Genomic DNA, 26,662 nt, shown 5'->3' on the forward strand with positions numbered 1-26,662 from the left:
CCTTTAGACCAGGAGCAGATATACTCCACTCTAGATCGGTCATACGGATTTTAAATACGGTCTATACAGAAGTGATACCGGTATTTATATTTTGGGTTACTCGTAACAACCCTAAAGCTGCTTATTGACTGGTTACTTCTAGTCATCAGATTGGAAGCTGATGTATACAGTGATAACCTGGTGAAAGAACTATTTGTGTCACTGATTATGTGAACCTGGCTTTTGTTTTTTTAGAGAACTAAATTATTCACCAGAGGAATTGCTAGCGATGTTGCTGAACTACTCCAGGACCCTGGCTGAAGAATTTGCAGGTAATGCACTTTTTTTTTTTTTTTTTTTTTTTTTTTTTTTTCTTCCACAAATATTTAACTTTTTTTTTTTTTTTATTTACTTTGCATGCACTTGTCACATGGAAATAATCACTCAATCTTTACTTTCACTAAGAATTTGTGCGCAGCTGTAATGCAAAGTCTTAGCCATGTTAACTGTGTGTATCGTACACGTTAAAACGTACACATTTGTGGCCGCAGTACACCAGAAAACTGAGTTTATTTATTTATTTTTATATGATCTGTGGATTTTCATATGTCCATGCACACTGCACAACATGTGGTGTGTCAGAGCAGACTGCACCACACACACGGTTTGATGCAGAAAATGCCGGTAACGTTGCACATCACGTGGCAATGTTACTGGCCTGTACTGAACCTAGAAATAATCATTGCACCGATGGCAGTATTGTTACTATAGCAACAAGTGCAAACAGTGTACGGGGTAGCGCGCGTTGTTAAAGGAAATAAACTTACTCAATGAGACTCCTCCATTTCGTGCCAATGAAAATGAAATCTTTATTCACTCAGCTGAGGACCCTTTTATATACCAGCATTTATGAAAGGAGAAACAGGCTAGCTGCAGCCCGGCTAGTCACAAAAGGGTAGAGACTTCCTTCCTCTGTAAATCTTTATACCCCAGTTAACATGCTAATATATTCCCCCCTCTAAACAGTCTGTAATCCCATAAGTCCAATGAGCAATGTCCAGTTTCTTCTTTTGGGTGGGTCTGTTCTTCCTCTGTGTCCCTCATGAATAAATGAAAGTCAACAGGAAGAAGAAATCCTCTGACATCAGTTCCTTGTCTCATGTCCTTCAAAATCACCCACACTTTCAGAGAACTGGTTTTAGGCTGTTCTTTCCAACTCACTGCCCCGTGCTTGGTACAGAATGACACTGGGGGGAGGTTTGGAGGTTGTTCTGGAATTTCACTGTGAAGGACAAAGGAGACTGCACAGTATATGGTTCAAAAACATATATAACATATATTCAATGGTATCGTGATAACTCCTTGGTTAACAATAATCCTATTACTTAAAGTGTCACTCTAACACAATAATCCAATCTTGTGCATGTGGACTATATAGTCACATAGGTTACACAGGATATACAGAATATACAGAGTATACGTAAAGATTAACAGATTAATTATAAAATTCTTTCCACAGCGTACACTGCATGTTGCTATGGTAACGCTCTTCTGCTATCAGCGCATTGAGCATTACTAGGTTCAGTACAGGCTGGTATCATTGCCATGTGGTGTACTACGTTACCGGCCTTTTCTGCATCAACCAAACAGTAAGCACAGGTCCTCACATAACGTGTGTTTGTCTTTATTCATGTACTTTTTTTTTTTTTTTTTTTTTGTAACTTGTAATCAACAGTGAAAAATGGAGGTACTGATAAGACAGTAAGGAGTGCTGCATTACAAACTGATTTTGTTTTACTGATGTAAACAGAGCATACTTGTATTGAAAGACCACTATCTATTAACATGTTTGTTTTTTTTTTTTAAATTGGGCAGCGAATAGCTTCACTAGCTGTTGCTAAGCAGTGCTGTATATGTCCACCTGCTTATGTCTTCCTTTTTAATGTTCTCTAATTCCTTTCATGGAATGCTGTTGGACATTCTATCCAGTGTGTCGGATCAGTGAATCATGTGGGGAGGGAGGAAATCCCTCTCCCTACATCTGTTAACTCTGTGGGTACATTACAGCTGCAGCTTAGACCTGTCATCTGCTAAAAATATAGTTTTGTCTCTCTGAATAGCTCATTCAGAGAGACAAAACTTTGGCTTTGAGGGTTGGCTGTGAGGAGGGTAATGCACTGCTTACACAGCTAGACATCATTTGTACATTTGTAATTTTAGAACACTTGGTTTTTGATAGTTTGTCCTTTAGTGTTGTCATAAACATAAAAAAATATTTTATTGGTGTAGAAAAAACAAGGAGGTGGGGATTTTTACGAACGAGATTTTGTCTCTACCCTGCTTTTTTTTTTTTTGAAGATCATGTTTATTTCTTTTTTTCATTAGCAGAACCACACCATTATAGGTCACACTTTTTTTTTTTTCTTTCTTCTTGTTTTATTCTTCTTTAATGTATGCATAGAGTTTAAGAGAGCACTAAGGCTCAGTTTACACAAACATTTTAACCAATTGCCGACTCATAACGCGCGTCGGCAAAGTGGTAGCTGCAGGACCAGCGACGCAGATCTGCGTCGCCGGCTGCAGGCTAATTAATCAGGAAACAGCCGCTCGCGTGAGCGTCTGCTTCCTGTCAATTCACGGCGGGGGGCTCCGTGAATAGCCTGCGGGCCGCCGATCACGGCTCACAGGCTAAATGTAAACACAAGCGGAAATAATCCGCGTTTACATTTTGTTGTACCAGATCAGCGATCCCCGGCCAATCAGCCTGTTAGAGCCTGTTAGAGGCTACACAGGACAGATCCGTTCCTGTGCAACCTCCGATCTCCGGGGCAGGGAGGGAGAAGAGGGGGAATCCTGCGGTGGAGGGGGCTTTAAGGTGCCCCCCCACCCCCGCCAGCCACACGCAGGCAGGAGCGATCAGACCCCCCCAGCACATCATCCCCCTAGTGGAGAAAAAAGGGGGGGGCGATCTGGTCGCTCTGCCTGTTGTTTGATCTGTGCTCGGGGGCTATAGAGCCCACCCAGCACAGATTTTCTAAAACAGCGCTGGTCCTTAAGGGGGGGGGGGGGGGTAAAGGCTGGGTCCTCAAGTGGTTAAAGAAGTATCCAAAAAAGAAAATACAGTAATGTGCTTTTTTTCAAAATACTTTTTGTATGTTTATACTCAAGCATATTGAATAGGCATTATCAGCCTTTCATGCAGTAGCACATGGTTTTCCAAATTTACCATTTTATTGATCCTTAATGCTGCACATTGGTGAGTGTTTCATTTTTGACAGGAAACCTGATGACTCTGAATGCTTTTAGAAGTAGTGTTTTGACATCAGTAAAACATCTGTGTAAACCACCTCTAACACCCTAAAATGAACATTTCTGCACACGCAGGGGAGCCAGTATCTGTAAGCTGTGGAAGCCATTTCTTCCTCCTCACTAGTTTAGTGGCATTATCTCGTCTGTCAAGTTTCCTGTCAAAACAGTCACCTGTCCCTTACCTGAAATGCAGTGCCAGCCTCTGCCCCTCTCTGCACAAAGTGATGTAACTGCCAGCCCATCTCCCCTTCACACATCCGCATGTACATGGTGAAGTGAAGGTGAGCAAAGATTAGTCACTGTTTGGGCAAGTGCAGGCTAAAACTGCAACTCAGTGATTCTCCAGGTGACTGCTTTGATGGTCTTGATTTGGGTTGCCCTGTGCTTCAGAGGACGTTACACTTCTACAGTGAGGAGGAAGAATCTGCTATTGCAGATTGAGTGCCAACTACTAAATGCAACGATGGGTCCGCCAGACCCTCCCGCTTTGATGCATTAAGACCTTTTTAGTTCATTACTTTTAAGGCCACTTCAGGTATACTTTAAGGAAAAACTATTCACTGTAAAAATATGTGGTGGAGGAAATCAAAATCCTTTTCCAAACTACAATATATAGACATTAAGAATGTTCTCCTCTTTGACCTCATTTTCATGCTTCTTTTTCACTTCTTTTCATTTTTTTTTTTTTTTTTTTTTTTTTTTTTTTTTTTTTTTTTTTGGCAGAGCAATCCATTAAGGATGCAGTAATTACAGTGCCTGCATTCTTTAATCAGGCGGAACGCAGAGCTGTCCTCCAGGCTGCCAAGCTTGGTGGTCTGAAAGTGCTCCAACTTATAAATGATAATACCGCAGTTGCACTAAACTATGGGGTGTTCAGAAGGAAGGATATAAACGCTACAGCCCAGGTAGGTAGTTATTGAATGTGAATTAATACCTGTTTATATAGTATGTTGTCTTGTATAAGAAAAGCAAAATGTCTTCCTCCGCAAAGGTCATTTGGCATCCCTTTATTTTTTGCAGAATATAATGTTTTATGACATGGGTGCAAGAAGCACAACCTGTACAATTGTGACTTATCAAACGACAAAAACAAAAGACTCAGGCATTCAGCCTCAGCTTCAGATTCGAGGTGTTGGGTAAGAAATGAATGTAACTTAAAGAATACCCAAGGTGAGAGGGATATGGAGGCTGCCATATTTTATTTTAAATGATGCACATTTCCTGGGAGCCCTGCTGATCCTCTGCATCTAATACTTTCAGCCTTAGACCTTGAACAAGCATGCAGATCAAATTTAGAATAAAATACAGGCGCTGCTCCAAGTAAAATCCTCTGTATATCTTTCACCAGCTGCTCAGGATGACCAAATCCACAATCGGTATCGCAAACTCCAAGTATATATCCACAGCGCTAGGTGATCACAATGGTATCTGCAGTCACACCACAGTGTATATTCTCAGACAGTGACCATCACCAAGGATAAAATCAATAGGTCACTTACTGTCCTTAAAAACACAATCTTTAATAAAAATCCAAACCGGGAACCTGACGACGGCGAAAGGTCGGAACGGTAACTGGAGACTGGGCAAATGTACAAGAGACCGTGAGACTATTTTTTTTTTTTTTTTTGTGTATTGGATACACTATATGCTTATTACTACTAAGGGTCCCTGTTAAAAGGACCCCTAAAGTAAGATATTGTATATGTGGTATTGTTTGGATTTTTATTAAAGATTGTGTTTTTAAGGACAGTAAGTGACCTATTGATTTTATCCTTGGTGATGGTCACTGTCTGAGAATATACACTGTGGTGTGACTGCAGATACCATTGTGATCGCCTAGCGCTGTGGATATATACTTGGAGAATGCAGATCAAATGTATGATGCAAATTTGACTGGATTTTCCACATGCTTGTTTCTAGATGGGTGGTTCAGACACTACAGATCCCTTAAAGGGAAGGTTCAGGGAACTCTTGAAAAAAATAAAAATCCCTATCCACTTACCTGGGGCTTCCTCCAGCCCGTGGCAGGCAGGAGGTGCCCTCGCCGCTCCAGAGACTTCCGGTCGTCTTCGGTGGCCGACCCGACCTGGCCAGGCCGGCTGCCAGGTCGGGCTCTTCTGCGCTCTATGGCCGGGCTCTTCTGCGTCCCACGCCGGCGCGCTGACGTCATCGGACATCCTCCGGGCTGTACTGCGCAGGCGCAGTAGTTCTGCGCCTGCGCAGTACAGCCCGGAGGACGTCGGATGACGTCAGCGCGCCCGCGTGGGACGCAGAAGAGCCCGGCCATGGAGTGCAGAAGAGCCCGACCTGGCAGCCGGCCTGGCCAGGTCGGGTCGGCCACCGAAGACGAGCGGAAGCCTCTGGAGCGGCGGCGAGGGCACCTCCTGCCTGCCACGGGCTGGAGGAAGCCCCAGGTAAGTGGATAGGGATTTTTATTTTTTTCAAGAGTTCCCTGAACCTTCCCTTTAAAGATCAGCATAATGACAGGTAATTGGTATTGTTTAAAGTGTGTACCTGAAGGAAAAAAAGTGCCCCTAGGGTATACTTTCCTCGAAAAAGGGGAAGCCTCTGGATCCTGTAGAGGCTTCCACTCACCTCCAGAGGGGGTGCAGCGCTGGGAGCTTTGAAGACCCGCTTGTTGCGAGCCTGTGCAGACACAGTATCTGCTTCCCCTCAGGCTTCATTGGAAATGGCTGAGCCCGATTGGGTCTGCTCTACTTCTACTGCACAGGCACTGTCTGCACCTGCACAGCAGAGTGGACCTGATTGCAAGCAGAAATGTAATTATTATGGTGCCTTTTTGTTTTTTACTCACCTGTGTTTTTTGTTTTTTTTTTAAGGAAATAAATATAATAACCTCCATATCCCTCAGTTCAGGTGTGCCATACTTGTATATGTAGCCACATTTTTGAATCTCCTCTCTGCTATTCTTATTGTCTGTTTTTGTTTTTTAGTGGTCACTTAGCAGCTATTTTTTTCTTTTCTTTACAAGTTAACGTTCCCTGTCCTTAATTGTGTGTTTCGTTTCAGCTGCTGAAGATGTTAGGAAGTCTTAGGGCTCGTTTCCACTATCGCGAATCTGCATGCGTCCAATGCATGCAGATCCGCACATGTAATACAAGTGGATGGGCCTGTTTCCACTGTAGCGTTGTTGAGGTGCGTTTTTTTTCAGCGTGAAAAAAACGCACAAAAGAGCCAACGATTTCGCCTGCGTCGGGAATCCGTGCGAATCGCCGCTAATGTATTTAATAGTAAAAACGCATGCGTTTGTTACATGCGTTTTTACCCGCGATTTCGCGTGCGATTTCGCACCTTTTTCAATTTTATTTAGCCCTGGCAGTGTCATGGTTAATCGCAGGCGAAATCGCGGGTAAAAACGCATGTGGAAACACATCCGCATGCGTTTTTACAAGCGTCGGAATGCGGCCGAAATCGCGTCGCAACAGTGGAAACAAGCCCTCATGCTAGGTCCACATGATACAATTTTCTCACAGATTTACTGTGAAATAGATTGTTTTTAACATGTCTGATTTGATTTCTGATTGATTTTTTCCGTTCACTTCTGTGGAAAATCAATCAGAAAATCGATGGGAAATCTGATCGAACCTGGTGGAAATAATCGATTTGACAGGAAATCTGTCGGAAAATTTCATCATATGTATTTGGCATAACATTTTTGGTGCCACAAACCATGAGTGTTTTTTTTTTATTTTTTTTATTTATTTATTTTTTTAATATACTTCATCTGTTCTGTGGTATAGACCCTAGTTTCTCAACGTGTGGTAGGTTCTTCTGATGGTTCCAGGGGGTACTCGGGCTTGATATACTTAACCAAGAATAACAAATTTAGAGAGTTTTAGAAAATGATACATCTTATTTAAACAAAGCCAAGTTAGTATTTTAGCTAATTAAAAGCAATAGTAAAAGCTTGGAAATGGTTTAAAACCAATTTATAATGTACTACGATTAAATATATATTTGTCAAGGGGTACTTGTGATAATGTTTACTATGCTAGGGGGTACTTGGTGAGTACAGGGTTTGCTGTATTTTGCTCATCATAAGCTACAGCAGAGGTGCAACTAGGACTCCATATAAGAATTTCATCCAACACATATTCATAAAGTGGCTGGATGGTGTACTGGTTAAGGGCTCTGTCTCTGACACAGGAGACCTGGGTTCGAATCTCGGCTCTGCCTGTTCAGTAAACCAGTAATTCACTAAGGAGTTCTTTGGGCAAGACTCCCTAATACTGCTGCTGCCTACTGAGTGCGCACTAGTGGCTGCCTCGCAAGCGCTTTGAGTCCGACAGGAGAAAAGCGCTATACAAAAAAAATGTATTATTAAAGAGAACCCGAGGTGGGTTTGAAGAATATTATCTGCATACAGAGGCTGGATCTGCCTATACAGCCCAGCCTCTGTTGCTATCCCAAACCCCCCTAAGGTCCCCCTGCACTCTGCAATCCCTCATAAATCACAGCCACGCTGCTGACAAACAGCTTGTCAGAGCTGGCTGTGTTTATCTCTATAGTGTCACTCTGCTGCTCTCCCCGCCTCCTGCAGAACTCCAGTCCCCGCCTGCATCCCTTCCCTCCCTGCTGATTGGAGGGAAGGGACGGGGCAGGGACCGGAACTATGCAGGAGGCGGGGGAGCAGCTGAGACTGACACTACAGATGTAAACACAGCCTCACAGCGTGGCTGTGATTTATGAGGGATTGCAGAGTGCAGGGGGACCTTAGTGGGGTTTGGGATAGCAACAGAGGCTGGGCTGTATAGGCAGATCCAGCCTCTGTATGCAGATAACATTCTTTAAACACACCTCGGGTTCTCTTTAAGGTATTATTAAAAGGGGTACATACCAATAAAATGTTGAGAAACACTGGTATAGACTATCTGAAACATGCTGAGGTAAAATGTATTGGTTACAATCTAAAAAAGTTTAGCCAGATGAGTAGCCTTTCACAAAACCTTTTATTTACGCATTCTTATAACCTAGTTTCACAGTAAGTGAACACCGTTGCCTGGAGCATTGTTCCTCAACCCTTTTCTCAAGGCCCACGAACAATGCATGTTTTTCAGGAAACCCCTATCCTTTACAGGTGAGCACAAAAAACGTACTGTTGGTAGGCCTTGAGGACCAGGATGGAAAAGCCCTAGCTTAGCCTAAAGTAGTGCTGAAATGGAATGAGCATATTAACATATTAATGGTTAATGTAGGATTTATTCAAGACTGAAGAGCAATAGATAACTTATCAAATGTATCTAAGAAAAAACCTGGTAGGAAATTTTATCTTTTTCGTTTGGCTTTTTTTTTTTTTTCCAGATGTTTCACTTTTTTTTGTTTGCTTTACAATCAGGTTTGATCGTACGCTTGGTGGCCTTGAAATAGACTTGAGGCTGCGGGAACATTTGGCAAAAAGCTTTAATGAACAGAAGAAATCCACCAAAGATGTTCGAGATAATCCCAGAGCAATGGCTAAGCTACTGAAGGAGGCAAACCGTGTCAAAACTATTCTGAGCGCCAACAATGATCACATGGCACAGGTATAATACACCTTCAATTTTTTTTTTTTTTTTTTGGGGGGGGGAGGTCTCTTGAGTGCATCATGTCTACACAAACAGTGGGGCAGATTTATCAAGATGGGTACAAAGAAAACTGGAGCAAAATGTAGCAGCTGACTAGAACAGCTAATCAGACTTTAGATGTTACATGAAGCAAGGTTTCTGATTAGTTGCCCTGAGCAAAAAATAAGTCAATTTATTGGTAAACAAAATTGATTTTATTTTTTTAATTTTGTTTTTGTTCTGCTTAGATTGAGGGTCTTATGGATGATATTGACTTCAAAACCAAAGTAAACCGCCAAGAACTTGAGGAAATGTGTGAAGACCTCTTTAGCAGAGTGCCTTTACCTGTAAAAAAGGCATTGAGCAGTGCCGAAATGAACATGGTAAGGACTGACATTTAGAAAGATCTTCTCATGTAAGAAACCATAAAATACAATAGATGAGACTTGCATATTACCACTTTTTTTTTCTTTCAACTTTTCAGGATGAAATTGATCAGGTGATTATAGTAGGAGGAAGCACTCGTGTACCCAAAGTACAAGAACTTCTCCTTAAAGCAGTTGGAAAGTAAGTATAGGCATGCTTCATTTTTACGTAGTGCCACCATATGTAGAAATTGATTTGATTTGAGGAAATAATTATTTGACCCCTCACTGATTTTGTAAGTTTGTCCAATGACAAAGAAATGAAAAGTCTCAGAACAGTATCATTTCAATGGTAGGTTTATTTTAACAGTGGGAGATAGCACATCAAAAGGAAAATCGAAAAAATAACCTTAAATAAAAGATAGCAACTGATTTGCATTTCATTGAGTGAAATAAGTTTTTGAACCCCTACCAACCATTAAGAGTTCTGGCTCCCACAGAGTGGTTAGACACTTCTACTCAATTAGTCACCCTCATTAAGGACACCTGTCTTAACTAGTCACCTGTATAAAAGACACCTGTCCACAGAATAAATTAATCAAGCAGACTCCAAACTCTCCAACATGGGAAAGACCAAAGAGCTGTCCAAGGATGTCAGAGACAAAATTGTAGACCTGCACAAGGCTGGAATGGGCTACAAAACCATTAGCAAGAAGCTGGGAGAGAAGGTGACAACTGTTGGTGCGATTGTTCGAAAATGGAAGGAGCACAAAATGACAATCAATCGACCTCGCTCTGGGGCTCCATGCAAGATCTTACCTCGTGGGGTGTCAATGGTTCTGAGAAAGGTGAAAAAGCATCCTAGAACTACACGGGAGGAGTTAGTGAATGACCTCAAATTAGCAGGGACCACAGTCACCAAGAAAACCATTGGAAACACATTACACCGCAATGGATTAAAATCCTGCAGGGCTCGCAAGGTCCCCCTGCTCAAGAAGGCACACGTGCAGGCCCTTTTGAAGTTTGCCAATGAACACCTGAATGATTGTGTGACTGGGAGAAGGTGCTGTGGTCTGATGAGACCAAAGTAGAGCTCTTTGGCATTAACTCAACTCGCTGTGTTTGGAGGAAGAAAAATGCTGCCTATGACCCCCAAAACACCGTCCCCACCGTCAAGCATGGGGGTGGAAACATTTTGCTTTGGGGGTGTTTTTCTGCTAAGGGCACAGGACAACTTAATCGCATTAACGGGAAAATGGACGGAGCCATGTATCGTGAAATCCTGAACGACAACCTCCTTCCCTCTGCCAGGAAACTGAAAATGGGTCGTGGATGGGTGTTCCAGCACGACAATGACCCAAAACATACAGCAAAGGCAACAAAGGAGTGGCTCAAGAAGAAGCACATTAAGGTCATGGAGTGGCCTAGTCAGTCTCCGGACCTTAATCCAATAGAAAACCTATGGAGGGAGCTCAAGCTCAGAGTTGCACAGAGACAGCCTCGAAACCTTAGGGATTTAGAGATGATCTGCAAAGAGTGGACCAACATTCCTCCTAAAATGTGTGCAAACTTGGTCACCAATTACAAGAAACGTTTGACCTCTGTGCTTGCAAACAAGGGTTTTTCCACTAAGTATTAAGTTTTATTGTTAGAGGGTTCAAAAACGTATTTCACTCAATGAAATGCAAATCAGTTGCTATCTTTTATTTAAGGTTATTTTTTCGATTTTCCTTTTGATGTGCTATCTGCCACTGTTAAAATAAACCTACCATTGAAATGATACTGTTCTGAGACTTTTCATTTCTTTGTCATTGGACAAACTTACAAAATCAGTGAGGGGTCAAATAATTTATTTCCTCCACTGTATATAGGGGAGAGCTGTTGTAATTTCTTCTGGAGCATGCATGGCGAGAGCAAAAGGGTTACAGCTAGTGTTGGTGCATTCAGCATATTCAAATTTGGAACCTTGCTCCACATTCTACCTATCTGAACCTGAATCTTTGTGCATGCGCACCATGGCAAGGAGGTGTTAACTCATCCTTGTCACAGTCTGTGTGCGCTGCCCTCCATGTCACATTCCAGCTCTCGCATACTTCCTCCTTCACAACAACAAAAGTGTTAACCAGTTCTTGCCTCTTCTTTGCACAGGCACTAACACCTAAAGGTATTCTGCACTCTAGTGATGTTTTGATTTTTTTTTTTTTTAATTAAAAGTTGTATTTATGTGCTCAACTAATGGCTGCCTATGCAGAGTTCTGTCTAGCACATGTACAAGGTTTAAAGGGAAGGTCCAAGCAAAAAAAAAAGTTTCACTTACCTGGGGCTTCTACCAGCCCCATGCAGCCATCCTGTGCCCTCGTAGTCACTCACTGCTGCTCCAGTCCCCCACTGGCAGCTTTCTGACCTCGGAGGTCAGGGCCGAATTGCGTACATTTTTACACATTCCCGCTAGTGCAGGAACATTAACACATACATTTTTACGCATTAGTGGTGCAACGCATACATTTTTGTTCCTGCACTAGCTAGAATGCGTAAAAATGTATGCAATGTGGCCCTGAGCTCCGAGGTCAGAAAGCTGCCAGTGGGGGACTGGAGCAGCAGTGAGTAACTACGAGGGCACAGGATGGCTACATGGGGCTGGTAGAAGCCCCAGGTAAGTGAAACTCATTTTTTTTTTTTTTTATTATTATTTATTTATTTTTTGCTTGGACCTTCCCTTTAAGATACAGACCTTAAAGTTATGGTATCCGATGCAGATATAATTTTAAGAATTTGCAGACTGCAAGATGGCTACTCCCATAACACAGACTATGCATTTTGTAGCCCTGCCAGCTAGATAACATGGCAAACTGCATTAGTAGAATGTCTTTTTAGGTAGGTATTACATGGTAGAGATGAGTTTAAGTGGAGGAAGATTTAGTTCAGGGGTCCTGTTAGCCTATCATCCTAATAAACCAAATACGTTCATCTACACCTCAGCCTTTGCAAGTTTGAACTAACCTGCTGGTCTTTTTAATTCCTGTAGTGTTGGCTTGTTTTGCAGTCACACTATATTGCTTGTGCCAATCGCCTATGTCCTATATTATTTTTTTTTATATTTTTATTGTAGGGAGGAGCTGGGAAAGAGCATCAATGCAGATGAAGCAGCAGCTATGGGAGCTGTTTATCAAGCAGCTGTACTTAGTAAGGCCTTCAAAGTGAAGCCATTTGTGGTGCGAGATGGCGCTCTCTTTCCAATACAGGTACAGTATTTGTGTGTGCCTGAAGCTTAAAGAAAGTCTGAAGCCATTATAAAATCTTTTTTTTACTTTTTTATTTATCTTAAAGAGAAACTCTGACAAGAATTGAACTTTATCCCAATCAGTAGCTGATACCCCTTTTACATGAGAAATCTATTCTTTTTCACAAACAGACCATCGGGGCGCTGTATGACTGATATTGTGGTGAAATCCCTCCCACAAGAAACTGAGTACGTACTCCTGACAGTTTCCTGTCTGTGAACCTTGCTGTATTGAGGGAAATGGCTGTTTACAGCTGTTTCCAACTGCCAAAAAAGCATGCAGCAGCTACATCACTTTCCAACAGTAAAAATGTCAGAATGTAAATCGGGGATTTAAAAGATTTTACAATGGGATAACACTGACTAAATCATTTATACATAATTATTGTAAAAATGAAGCAGGTTTTTTTTTTTATTATTACATTATTTTCACTGGAGTTCCTCTTTAAGCAGTATAGGTAATGCTGAAACGCTGCATTCCCGCTGCAGAACAAGGGCATTATACCCCCCAAATCCAGGGGGCAAACATCCACGTCTTTCAAAGTCATGGATTTTACTGCCTGGGGAGGCAGAGCTTAGTGCTGTAGCTCTGCCTCTATTGAAGAAAATCTGCGCGGATCTCGACCTCTCCCCGCCCCTCTGAAGGAAGACTGAGAGGGGCGGGGAGAGGCAGCAATCAGCTGCAATTGACAACTGTAGAGGCAGAGCTACAGCGCAAAGCTCTGCCTCTTTCTGGAAGTGCTGCCTGCATTTTGCCCCGGGAATTTGGGGGGGGGGGGGGGCGGGGTAATAAGACCTTGTTCTGCAGCGGGAATGCAGCATTTCAGCTCTACCTATAATGCTTAAGACAGTTAGAAGGCAAATATTTTATTTTGCCTTCAGACTGTCTTTAAAGGATACCCGAAGTGACAGGATGATATAGACTTGGGTATGTACAGTGCCTAGCACACAAATAACTATGCTGTTCCGTTTTTTTTTTTTTTTTTTTTTTTTTCTGCCCAAAAGAGTTAAATATCAGGTATGTAAGTGGCTGACTCAGACAGGAAGTGACTACAGTGTGACACTCACTGATAAGAAATTCCCTTTCTTATTGCTTTCTTGCTCTTAGAAGCCATTTTCTGCTAGGAAAGTGTTTTATGGTTGGAATTTCTTATCTGTGAGAGTCACACTGTAGTCACTTTCTGTCTGTGTCAGGACTGAGTCAGCCACTTACCTGATATTTAACTCTTTCAGACAGAGAAAGAAAAAAAGGAACACAGCTTGGTTATTTGTGTGCTAGGCACTGTACATACACATGTCTATCTCATCATGTCACATGTCACTTTGGGTATCCTTTAATGGCTACACACCTTCCCACTACTGCATTGGCTTAGTAATGCTTTTGTCCCCTTAAAGGGACTCCGAGCTCTAAATATAAACAAAATTGGTACTCACCTGGGGCTTTCTGCAGCCCACCGTAGGTCGAGAGGTCTCCCGGCATGGTCCTGGCTCCTCTCCCGGTCCCTCTGCCGAATACCGCACCGCCGACACCCGGACCGGGTGTCAGGCTCCCACTTCCCGAACCGGGACGCTCTTCGTCATTACGCCGGTCGCTGAGCGTCGTCACGGCAGCCGGCATGACAGTACTGCACGGTTAAATCACGCATGCACAGTACTGTCACGCCGGCCCTCGTGATGACGCGCAGCGGCCGGCGTAATGAGGAAGAGCGTCCCAGTTCAGGAAGTGGGAGCCCGACACCCATCGCGAGTGTGGGCGGTGCGGTATGCGGCGGAGGGACCGGGAGAAGAGCCAGGAGGATGCAGAGGGACCTCCCGAACTACGGTGGGCTGCAGAAAGCCCCAGGTGAGTACCATTTTTGTTTTTTGAGATCAAGGTCCCTTTAATCACTAGTTTCTTGTATATCTTTTAATTTTGCAGGTGGAATTCACCAGAGAGCTAGAAGAAGATGGCGTAAAAAGTTTAAAACACAACAAGAGAATTCTTTTCCAGAGGCTTGCACCATATCCACAGCGCAAAGTCATCACCTTTAATCGATACATTGATGACTTTGACTTTGAAATTAATTATGGAGACCTCAGTTTCCTGGATAAAGAAGATCTAAAGTAAATATTTCACTCTATTTTCTATTATGTTATTGTAACGTGAAAAAGTCATAACTTATTTTTCATCCCCTCAGAATTTTTGGGTCTCTTAATCTCACTACTGTGAAACTTAGTGGAGTTGGGGAAAGTTTCCAGTCGAAATCAAACTACGAGTCAAAAGGCATCAAAGCCCACTTCAACATGGATGAAAGTGGAATACTCAGTCTTGTTAGGGTAAGGTAGCCTGGAATGAAGGGCTTATGATAAAAATTATGAGAATTATGCAGAAACCTAATGAGCTCTGCACCCATATAACTGGGAGGCTTTGTTGCCAAACAATTTGTGCTTGTATCCGCTTGCACTTGTAGGAGTCCAATAGGTAATTCGCCAAAGGTCAGCATCATCAATGTAAAAGCTCTTTTATTTAGAAAAATAACATGACACAGTCATCAGCAGTAGCGTGGTGTTATATTTCTTTATAAAAGAGCTTTTAATTGACAGTGCTGACTTTTAGGTGAGTGATTAGTATTATAGCATTACCTTTTTCTTGGCATTTTTTTTTTTTTTTGTTTGTGTGTCCATGTTTAATTTTTTTTCTGCACATAATGGGGTCAATTCATAAAGCATTCCCGCATGCGGTAATGCTGAAAACAGCTGACTTTACCAAACACTTAGCAAAATGTAAATTCATAAAAGCTGTTACCGCAGGAAAAGCTGAAATTCCTGAGGTAAATTACCGCCTTATGCGGTGAATACCTCAACATGTCGGTAAATTTCAATTCATAAAGATTAGAGCAGGTGGTATGTTCCATGCCATTACCGTCTGCTTTGAAGAGGTAATAAGGGAGCGGATACGAGCAAAGTTAATGGAGACAGATCTCCCAGGCAGCAGCGGTGAGAGCGGAACAAACAAGGCTTCCCAGAATACCCCAGGCTGCATTTATTAACCTCGTAGGTACCTGTTTTCATATATATTTCACATCAGAAAGCCTGCTTGTATAACGTTAGTTCTTCTAAGCTGTGGCAATTAAATAGATTTAGAAAATCTAATAGACAGATTCAGGGCAAACAGAGGCAGTATAACAAAAAAATGCACATGTAAAGGGAAGTTGGGGCTGCCTCTTATACTGTAACGCTGTCTCAGCACGGAGAAATGTAACAACTCGGGCAGCTTCTCATGTCACCGCCAGCTTAGTGTGGGAAAATACCGCATTTCTATCGCAACTGTAAAGATTTTTATGAATTGGCACACAAGTCTACAATACAGAATGCGATCTTTTCCCGACAAGATTTTTTTTTTTTCCCCTGCACAGCCTTTAATGAATTGACCCCAATGAACTTTATTCAGATACATAAAACAAAATTTTCATTAAGGTTGGCAGTACCTCCTATGTGCCGCCCCATCCCCTCCCCCCAGCACAATGCTTTGCCTGGTGACTCTATCTGAGTAAGTGAAACTAAAACCAGTAACCCTTTCTGACTTGCAAGGGTGGGGTTCTCTCACCCTTTTGTGTCTTGCAACTTGCTATACATTTTGTTCATCATGTTACATTTGCCACTGTGATTACTATGTCTTCCAATTCTGTACAAATGGCTATAGTCTGTGGATTTTGTTGTCTGTATTCTGTACCCCATGTTTGTTTCTTATGTTGTACAGTGTCATGTAATATGTTGGGGCTTTATAAATCAATAAGCCTAATGCTGATACAGTGATCATATTGCCAAACAAATCAGTAATTGGAAATTCTGAACCCACATTACGTGTTTCTTTTCTTAGGTGGAATCTGTGTTTGAGACTATAGTAGAAGAGAAAGAAGAGCAGGAATCCACATTGACAAGTAAGTGAAAGTGTCTCTCTAGGCTCTGTAGGACAGAAACACATGCTATTCTCTTTATACAATGCCATTTATAACCTACTAATTACAGTAACTAATTGTGATATACTAACAAAGGACAAGAGATTTGACCTGCTCATGGAGGAGTTTTGCTATCTGTGTAGAAAGGGGTAATGTACCATCAGTGATACAAACTTCATTTTACCACTTCAGTGTATTACGAGGGACTACCTAAAGTATCTGATTACTGTATATTCACTCAGTTTACCCTTCTACTCCATATATCTGGTGAGATCAATGACGGGCACCTTGAGAGTAGTTCAAACGTGGACTATCGTACCACAGGAAGTCGTTATGGCGAATTTTTCTTTAGGCCACTGCTGCTTGCCTGGATCTCTTCTTTGAATTTTTTTTTCTTTTTTGCTGTATGCGGTTTTGGAGTGGTTTATGCAAACTATTTTTAGTTGTTCACAGTTTAAGTTCAGCTCAAAGTACCCATTTTCCTAGTGCTAGTGCTTTCCTAGTGTGAATGTACATTCTTTGGTTGGTCTAGGTGTCCGTTATATAACTTGTAAGGTACTTAGGCCGAAGCCAAGCAGCCACAGCCCCACCCACCGAACCTGCTGGTTCAACTGGGTTGCTTCAGGTCATGTGACCGAATTGCAGTAACCTCAGTTGCTAACATTTGAGCAGTTGCTGAAAGGGAACCCAAGATGATAGGGATATGGAGGCTGACGTGGTTATTTCCTTTTAAATTATGCAAATTGCTTGGCTGTTCTGCTGATCCTCTGCTTCTAGTACTTTAAGCCGTAGACTCTGAACAAGCATACAGATCAGAGTTTCAGACACTACTAAAGAGCAGCAGGACTGCCAGGCGACTTGTCTTGTTAAAAAGGAAATCAATATGGCTGCTTCCATAGGTCTTACACCTCGGGTTCCTTTCGAAGTAAGCTCTCAAATGGTACTGTATATGTTAGATTTTTGCCTGGAGGTGGCCTGTAATCAGCCAACTTTTTTATTTTGGTAAATTTTGAATGTATAGCTTATGTATCTGATATTAAGTGTGAGTACCTTGCTTCTGACAGAACTTGGAAACACAATATCTAGCCTGTTTGGAGGAGGAAGTTCTGTAAAGGAAAGCAAGGAAAATGCTACCGATGTTCAGGTAAGAGACGTATTGGTTAAACATAGAACACGATCTTACAAAAGTGCCAGTTTGCATTCATGGATAAAATCGATCCTCGTTGGTTTTTTGGGGGGGGTTTTTTTTCTCGAGAATTGCAAGGATTTAGCACATTTGTTATCAGCCTTTTACCTCTGTTAGGGCCCTTTTCCATCTGCAGTCGCTAGCGTTCACGCTGAACGCTAGCGATTGCTGAATCGCAAAACCAGCGATTCCCCGACGTTTTGCGGCCGCAATTTTGCTATGCTATGCACTGCATAGCAAAATCGCGGCAAATATCGCTCCGCCTCGCGTTCGGGTAAAAAACGAATCGCGGTAGTGGAAATGACCTACCGCGATTCCTATGTTAAAAAGCAAACCGTAGCGATAGTAAAATCGCTAGCGGTTTGCGATTCAGCCAGCGCAAACGCGCTGGTGGAAAAGGGCCCTAAGAGAAAGTGAAGATAGTGTCTCTTCTGCAGGCACCAGTGATTGACTGGGTGCTATTTGGGTGACGCACTGTTTCTTTTGTATAATGCTGGGAATACACGGCTCGATTCTGAGCCATTTAGATGGCTCGATAGATAATTTCCAACATGTCCGATCTCCCGCCCCATCGTTTCCGTGCTCGATTCTGCATGGAGGACAATGGGAAAAGATAAGAGAATTGAGCAGAAGATGAGAGAATCGCCTGCAGAATCGAGCACGGAAAACGATCGGGTGCGGAATCGAGCGGCAAACTCGAGCAGTGTATGCCTAGCATTAGAAGAGACCCTTCCTAATTATTTTTTGGGGCGTTATTGAACACTCCATTTTTAAGAAGGTCAACCGCCTAATTATGAAGGGGATATTGCCTTAATGACTTCATTTTAGGGAGATGCTGATATGCCGCTATATGCTGTTTTACTGTTTTGTGGGAGTCACAACCTGCCTAATTCTGTTTTGGAGAACATGCTGCTTAGTTTTGTTAAACTTCAGATTGCACATAATTCTACGTTGTGCTTATGTATGCTTAATCTTGACTCAGCATTGATTTTAACAACACTGGCTTTTTGTGCTCCAGTCTCGTTCGCACTGTAAGGATTCAGAGCCAGTTTCATTTGCTCCTGACCCTGTGCTTGTGAGTCAGTCACAGTGATCAGACGGGGGGGGGGGTGCCTTTTTCAGTCGGTTGAACTGCAAATCCAGTGAGCATTTGTCAGGCAGCAGCAAGCAGTTGTGAGTTCGAAAGTCTTTTTCACTGCCTATCAACTGCTCGTGAAAAAGGGCCCTTAGAAATGTAAAAAGTGTATTGGTCCTTAAATGGTTTGTACAGGCTTTTAAGAAGCGAGATTCTACAAAATGCTGCAAGATGTTTGGGGAGCATGCCTGCTCAATTATTATCCAATATGTGTATGAATAAGTTTGCATTAGAAGTATGCAAATCACATGTGACTTTGTAGGAAGAAGAAGAAGTTCCAACTGAGCCTACAAAAGAGGACGATCAGGGCACACCAGAGGGAGCTGAGCAGCAAGATGCAGATAAAGGTGCTTCAAAAGCAGAGGACCAAAACCAGGAGGAGAAGAGTGATGAAAAAGAGAGCAAGGTATACCCAAGTTACTACTCGGTTCCTGAAATGTTGCTAGTTACGTATTCTGTATATCACAATTAGAAATGACAAACTCTCCTAACAAGCAAATTTACATTTGCCTAAAAAACTAAAAGGAATTCCTACATTTATGCACCACACTGCATCACTTCTAGTCCTGTTTTGCATTAATGGACTCTACTACTTGTAATGTGAATCGGTGATCAGGAATGAGCATCATAGAACTGCTGTTGAGCAATCTAAAATCGTATTGCAGCTTTCCATGTAAGGAGATCCAAAGCCTTTACCATTTGTGTATATATGTAGGCTTGAACTTGCACCGTTGTCCAAAGGCAGCCACAGTGTAGAGTGATGGAAAAAATTTTTGACAATACAAGAGGTGGCAAAGTTCTTTTGATAATTTTCCCATATCACAATATAGTAGAATCCGTATTATCCGCCACAGGAAAGAATTTCCTTAAGCAGGATGTTTTCTTGCTGGATGATTGAGAAGTCAAACAACCAGCCCTAAAATAACACTAACCTTCCCCCTTGCAGAGCTTTGCACAGCAGAAGCGAGTTATCAAACTTCAGGGCACAGTCTATGTGCATGTAAACTTTACTGGGATTTGCATTGCAAGCTGTGCAAATTGCAAACGTACAACACTTACATTGCTTGCAACGTAAATGATACATGAATATAATGCGCTACTTAACTTGCGTAAATCTCAGTAAACTTTAATTTGTACTATGTATACACGTTAAAGAGGAACTCCAGTGAAAATAATGTAATAAAAAGTGCTTCATTTTTACAGTAACTACGGTATTTATAAATGATTAAGTGAATGTTTGCCCATTGTAAAAACCTTCCCCTCATTGGTTTACATTCTGACATTTATCACATGGTGACATTTTTACTGCTTGCTGGTGATGTCACTGGAAGGAGATGTGGTTTTTTTTTTTTTTTTTTTTTTTTTTGGTTTTTTTGACAGTTGGAAACAGCTGTTATTTCCCACAATGCAACAAGGCTCCCACAGTGTGATGTCAGAACCATGGTCCTGACATCACACTGTGGGAGGTGTTTCACCACATTATTTGCTGTACAGAGCCCCCTGATCTCTTTGTGAAAAGGAAAATTTCTCATGGGAAATGGTATCAGCTACTGATTGGGATGAAGTGCAATTCTTGTTTACGGTTTCTTTTTAAGTTTTTTTTTAAAGATTCTTTTTATTTTCTTTTAAAAGAGAAATACACACAACAAAAACATTCCCACACGCAGGTGGGGTGAACATTCTCCACATGACATACAATATCGTCCAAATCCGTGCCGATAGCGATTTATCCGCTCCAATTTCCCTCCCCTTATCGATTTAACTTACTCTATTTAACAATTACAACCGTTTTCCACCTCCTTACATTTCATTATACATATTTGTTGCATACATTCAGCTTATCGTTAGGCAGGGTGGCCGTAGAAGGTATTTCAAGCCGTGTTTTTGTTGCTAATCCAGGGCTTCCAGACCTTGTCAAATTTCTGTGGGCACCCTCTAGCAAGGTATGCCGCCTTGTACAGATGGACAGAATCGTTGATCAATTTTTTCCAAAAGGGCAGGGATGGGGGATCCTCTTTCTTCCAGTTAAGAATTATAGATTTCCTATAGTAGTATAGCAGTATTCCCACCAGTGTCTGATGAGCTTTTAGATGTGCTATTCCTGATACTATACCCAATAAACAAACCATAGGGTCATTAGGGATGGTTATTTTAGTGACTCTAGTTATGAATTCTCTTACCCCATCCCATAGGGGAGATATTTTGGGGCACTGCCACAGGATATGATCTATGTCGGCTGTTGTTGAGCCACATCTCCAGCATGCTACAGGATTGTTAGGGTCGAATTTGGTAAGCTTAGCAGGAGTTAGGTAGGATCTGTGCAGGATTTTAAATTGAATTAGCCTGTCCCTGGAGGCAATAAGGTATTTAAAGGGTTGTATCCAGGCATCCTCCCAGTCCTCATCGTCTGTTAGGAATTAGAGTCTGCCAGGGTTGCTTGAAGGCGGAAATATGTGGTTCCGTGATCAAGACAACATTTTTATAAATTTCAGAGAGGGCTTTAGGGAGATGACTCTTATGCATAGTCTCTTCCAGCTCCGAGAGGCCGACCCTTACTAAATTATTGCCAAATTGTTTGGAAAATGCGTGTCTGATTTGGAGGTACCGGAAGAAATGTGAATTGGGCAGCATAAAGTTATTTTTGAGAGTATCAAATTGGGTTAGGGTTCCAGCTGTTATCAGGTGCTCAACGTGAGTTATTCCTTTAGTTATCCACACTATTGGGTCAGGGATTTTATAGAATTGTTCCAAGGATGGGTTATTCCATAAGGGGGTCTTAGGGGATATTTTATTCTGGGAGGTGTGCCAGCCATTGGCAATATTCCATGCTCTGAGAACCGTTTTGGTATTCTGTGTTAGGTTATATGGTGCTTTAAGGCCTCTGTATATTATTTGGTTGAGTGCTTCGAAGGAACCAAGTGTGGCTGCGTCTAGGGTCGTGGCTGCATTGGAGTCATCTTGAACCAGCCACCACCTAGCAGTCACTAATTGACTTGCCAGGAAATATTTATACAGATCTGGGAAAGCTAGTCCCCCCTCTGTCCAGGGTCTCTGCAACTTTTTAAGGCTGATGGTAGGGTTTCTGTTATGCCAAATAAAACTAGTAAGTATTGAGTTAAGCTGGGAGATAAATTGTTTAGGAACCCATATTGGAGAGTTTCTGAAGAGATATAAGTATTTTGGAAGTAATTTCATTTTTACCAAGTTTACTCTACCTATAAGTGACAGGGGGAGGGTCTGCCAACCCTGAAGTTTCTGTTTGGTATATTGTAACAGGGGAATTATGTTGTTGTCAAGATATTGGGAGGCGTCTTTCGTGATCCAGACCCCTAGATATTTGGTTTTGGAGACAGTCTCCAGTGGGGAGTGAAGTGTGGGGAGCGGGTTGAGTGGTAGCAGTTTAGATTTGGTCCAGTTTACCCTCAGACCAGACATTGGTGCAAATGTGTTAAAGACCTCCAATACCCCTTGTATCGAGGCCCCCGGGTTCTCTAAATAAACCACCAAGTCGTCAGCATACAAGGATACCCTCTCCTCCAACGCCCCCACCCGGAATCCAGATATACGGGATGACTGCTTGAGTGCGGAAGCTAACGGCTCCATGGCGAGGGCGAAGAGCGCCGGAGAGAGAGGGCACCCCTGCCTGGTTCCCCTATGTAGTCTAATTGTCTCAGATAGTGCAGAGCCAATTTTTATCTGCGACTCAGGGGATTTGTAAATGGTGGTAATCCAAGCTATAATTTTGGCACCGTAGTTGAATTTGGATAGAGTGGCCCAAAGGTACGGCCATTCAACAGAGTCGAATGCCCTCTGTATATCAATAAATGCGAGAGCTTTGGGGGGGGAGTCTATGGTTACTCCACATAAATGAGTGTGGATGCGGCGAAGATTGATATCAGTGGTTTTATGTGGCATAAAACCAGTTTGATCTGGGCTGACGACTTCAGTAATTGAGGAATTTATTCTTTTTGTTATTAACTTTGTGAGGATTTTTAAATCATTATTTAACAAGGAGATAGGTCTGTACGATTGGTGCTCTAAGGGATCTTTGTCCGGTTTTAAAATAAGTATTACATGCGCTTTATAGAATGAAGGGGGTAGTTGGTCTTGGTCTAGACACTGTTGGTATGTTTTCTGTAGGTAAGGGGTTAATATACGTGAATACCTCTTGTAGAATTCAATTGGTATTCCATCGGGGCCAGGTGATTTGTTAGGGGGAAAGGATGTAATAGCATCTAAAATTTCATCCTCTGTAATGTCTGTTTCCATTGCTGAAGCAACATCATCCTCTAGGGTGGGCAGGTTAAGAGCAGATAGGTGGGTATTCATTTGCTCCTGACTGGTATTAGAGTGAGATTTGTATAGGTCTGTGTAGTAAGAGTGGAATGAGTTTAAGATATGGGCCGGAGATGAGGTAATGTCGCTAGTGGGGAGCTTAATTTCAGGGATATTAGAAAGGGCGTCAGGAGGTCTAGAGATATTTGCAAGTAATTTCCCATTTTTATCTCCTTTTTCAAAAGTCAACTGCCTCCATTCCAGGATGGAAATTTTAGTAATATCAGACATATGGAGATTGAGGTTGCGTTTAGACTGCATAAGGGATTCATACGTAGAGTCTGTGGGGTTGTTTGCGTGTTCCAGTGCTGCCTGCTCCTCGGCATCTTGTAGTGAGGTATGGGCAGATGCATATTCCCTCCTTTTGGCTGTTATTTGATTGATATATTCGCCTCTTATGGTAGCTTTAAAGGCATCCCAGACCATTTGTACGGAGGCTGTACCCTCATTTAACTCCCAGTATTGTTGTATAGCAAGTGTAATTTTGTCACCAATATCTTTATCTGATATCCATTTAGGGTCTAGCCTCCACAGATTCTTATCGTGAAAAATCCCAATTTTGCAAACAATTTCCAGTGGGGCGTGGTCAGAGAGGCCACTCGGAAGATAAGCAGCACTGGAAACACATTGGAGAAAGTCTGCGTTAGCAAAAGCCAAGTCTATTCTGGCTGCTGATCTATGTGTAGCCGAGAAATGTGAATATGCAGTTGATTGAGAGTTTTTCCATCTCCAAACCTCACATAGTGAAAGAGCGTCCGCCCATCCACACAGATCAGAGTTAGGGAGACGTGTGGGATTGGTGGAGTCTTTGCCCATTTTTATGATGTCATTAAAATCACCAATGATTAGTAACTTCGCAGGGAGAAACTTCTGTAAAGTAGCTGTGATAAGGTCCAGTAAGGATCTCTGTAAGGGTGGTGGTGCATATAATCCTACAATACATAATATCATCCCAGCCACCATGAGTTTAATAATTATAAATCTACCCTCATTGTCTATGTGTGAGCTTATAACTTTATGCGTTAAAGATTTATTAATTAGAATAGATACGCCTCTAGAAAAGGAGGAGTACGTTGAGTGTAGGGCAGTGGCGACCCATTGTTTCTTTAGAGACTTAGTCAGCATACCATCAAGATGAGTTTCTTGGAGGATTAATATATGTGGTTTATATTTAAGTAGATACTGGGACATTAGGGACCTTTTAAACGGGGAGCGCAGACCTCTGACATTCCATGATACAATGCTTAAGGGGGTCTCCATTGGCCTGACTTTAGAATGTTTAGGAGGGAAAGGGGCCAGTGATCAATCAATGTGTTAGTGCCGGCAGGTCTCGAACAACCATAGGACATGTGGAGATACATGGATACTTAACAATAAACTTCTATAAACCCAAAACTAAACAATTACCCTGCTGTAGTGAATTGAAAACTATACAGTACTACAGCTTTAATCCCAACACTATAACAGAGTAGCGTAGAACCCAGCTATATGTGCCGGGTGCTAGACCACTCCTCTCTAACCAACACCCAACAGAGATAGAGAATTAGGGGAGAGCAGGGAGAGTAAGAAAGGTGAAAGGGAGAAGAGTAAAGGCTAGAGGGGGAAACAGAGAGGGTAGGGGATTAGTTAGAAAGGTTAAGAAGAAGTTGAGGGCGTGCGATGGCTTGGGGGTCCCACGCCCGGCTTCACCCGGTCAGACCGGGGGTACAATTTTAAACCGTTGCAAACTCTAGATATAAAAAGTTAAGCTAACCCACTCAGGATTGTTTATTGTGCATACGACATACCTAGAGTATGCCAAGTGCCCTGGCCCTCATGTACTTTCTCTGATCCTTTGCTGAGTGTGAGCTATTGTGATCTACAATAGTACAAAGAGGGCGTCTGTTAGCGTTCAGAGGTATATCACTCTGCTTGGGAAAGGGACTGTATTCGTGCTATATGTATATGATGTGGCGGCTTCCCATCTAATCCCCCCCTCTCCAGGTCTAGAGAGTGAAACTGTACAGCAAGATTCTGTGTATCTAGCAATGATAACTATACCGGTGTTAATGTAGAGAAACAGCACCTTCCGCTGAATCTGCGTGTAGTTATATTCAATTGCATGTTCCTCCAGACGGGCATCACGTCCCACAGAAATACATGTTATTGCTGAGTGCGACCAAAAAGGATGGATTTAAAGTATATCACCAATAGAGCACCATATGTTATGAAGGAGGGGCCCCGGTGATATATGCCAGGAGGGACTCAACTGCAGGCCCTAGGTGACCGCCCCGACAGTCCGGTTGAGGTGTCAGCTCGGCCCCGGAGGGCGGAGGAGGACAGATCGGGCGCAGACCGGGGTATAGGCCAGGAGGTGGCCCAGTGACGGGGCCCGCTACCCTAGCCGCTCCCCGTCCACCCTCCACAGCCGAGCCACAACAAGGATATTTCACCATCTCGGGCTCTCCCCCGTGCCCACAATCCAAAGTGGTGAAATCGGGGGACAGGGCAGGCGCCAGCCGGGGTGTAGGCCAGTAAAACACTGACCCATTGACGGGGCCGGCTACCCACTCCCGTCCCCCGCTACCCCACGGGCGACAACCAGGCACATGGGCTCCCTTTCTATACAGCCAAACATTATGATTATATAACCCAGTGCGGCGTATTATACTGGCGTATAGCATATATAAGTTTTATCATGCTGATGGCTAGAGTGTCAGCACAGGCCATGTGTCACATCAAGTAGCAAGAAGATTCGCAGTAATTAACATTTCCCTCTAATATTAAGTAGCCGCCCAACTTGTCCATCGTATATATTTGAGTTAGAAAAGAGCAAAACAATGGGCTCGTTCCGATTACCATTATCGGCAAGTTCGTAGCAAGGAAGGGGGGTAACTCTTGTGGGCTGGTAAGCCACCCCGGCGGGTTATCTGGTTGTCCAAGAGGGTTCAAGATGTGTGGTGGGTTAAACAACCGCCATTGCAGTCCAGCACAAAGTCATTATACTGCCGGCTTTCACATGCATGGGCTTATAGCAGACCAGCCTCTCAGTCCCAGAAGTGGGGATAAGTACGTAATTTGGGGCAGCAGATACAGAAACCGCCAAAATTCAGAAGGAACATACACACATAGCAACAGTACCTGAGTGGTAGAGGGTCAGCTTCTAAACTTTAAAGGCTTTACCGCAGTGACTTAATCCAGGTCATTGCTTCTTCAGGCTTGTCAAAAAAAATTGTCGATTCGCCATCTTGCACCCTTAGCCTGGCGGGAAACAGCATTGCGTACTTTATCTGTTTATCTCTAAGTTTCAGTTTCACCTGGGCAAACGATTTCCTTTGCTTCTGAGTCTCAGCGGTGAAATCTGCAAAGAGCATGAGGCGGGTATTTTCAAACATAAGGTCTCCTTTCTTCCGTGCTGCGTTCAGTATTGCATCCCTGTCTCTGTAATTAAGTACTTTAAATATCACTGGCCTAGGGAGTGCTCCAGGGGGGTCCTTCTTCGCAGGCATACGGTGCGCTCTTTCAATTAGAAAAAATGGCGAAAAGGTGTCCTCCGGAAGGAGTTTGCGGAGTAGCGATTCAATATAGTCTG

The 26,662-nt window shown here is 42.7% G+C and overlaps 1 protein-coding gene across 3 annotated transcripts in view; it reads left to right on the forward strand.

Annotated features, from left to right (window-relative positions):
• The window catches only part of HYOU1 (hypoxia up-regulated 1), a 79,292-nt gene that overhangs the window by 38,216 nt on the left and 14,414 nt on the right, over nucleotides 1–26,662 (forward strand). For all 3 annotated transcript variants that reach the window (XM_068240860.1, XM_068240861.1, XM_068240858.1), the window contains exons 6-17: nucleotides 235–311; nucleotides 4,012–4,193; nucleotides 4,309–4,424; nucleotides 8,645–8,831; nucleotides 9,101–9,235; nucleotides 9,337–9,419; nucleotides 12,327–12,459; nucleotides 14,416–14,600; nucleotides 14,675–14,813; nucleotides 16,357–16,417; nucleotides 17,500–17,579; nucleotides 19,019–19,162. In XM_068240860.1, the coding sequence (XP_068096961.1) occupies nucleotides 235–311; nucleotides 4,012–4,193; nucleotides 4,309–4,424; nucleotides 8,645–8,831; nucleotides 9,101–9,235; nucleotides 9,337–9,419; nucleotides 12,327–12,459; nucleotides 14,416–14,600; nucleotides 14,675–14,813; nucleotides 16,357–16,417; nucleotides 17,500–17,579; nucleotides 19,019–19,162 (1,522 nt within the window). The remainder of the gene's footprint in view (nucleotides 1–234; nucleotides 312–4,011; nucleotides 4,194–4,308; nucleotides 4,425–8,644; nucleotides 8,832–9,100; nucleotides 9,236–9,336; nucleotides 9,420–12,326; nucleotides 12,460–14,415; nucleotides 14,601–14,674; nucleotides 14,814–16,356; nucleotides 16,418–17,499; nucleotides 17,580–19,018; nucleotides 19,163–26,662) is intronic.

Source organism: Hyperolius riggenbachi, chromosome 6 (assembly GCF_040937935.1).
Source record: "Hyperolius riggenbachi isolate aHypRig1 chromosome 6, aHypRig1.pri, whole genome shotgun sequence".
Taxonomy (NCBI): domain Eukaryota; kingdom Metazoa; phylum Chordata; class Amphibia; order Anura; family Hyperoliidae; genus Hyperolius; species Hyperolius riggenbachi.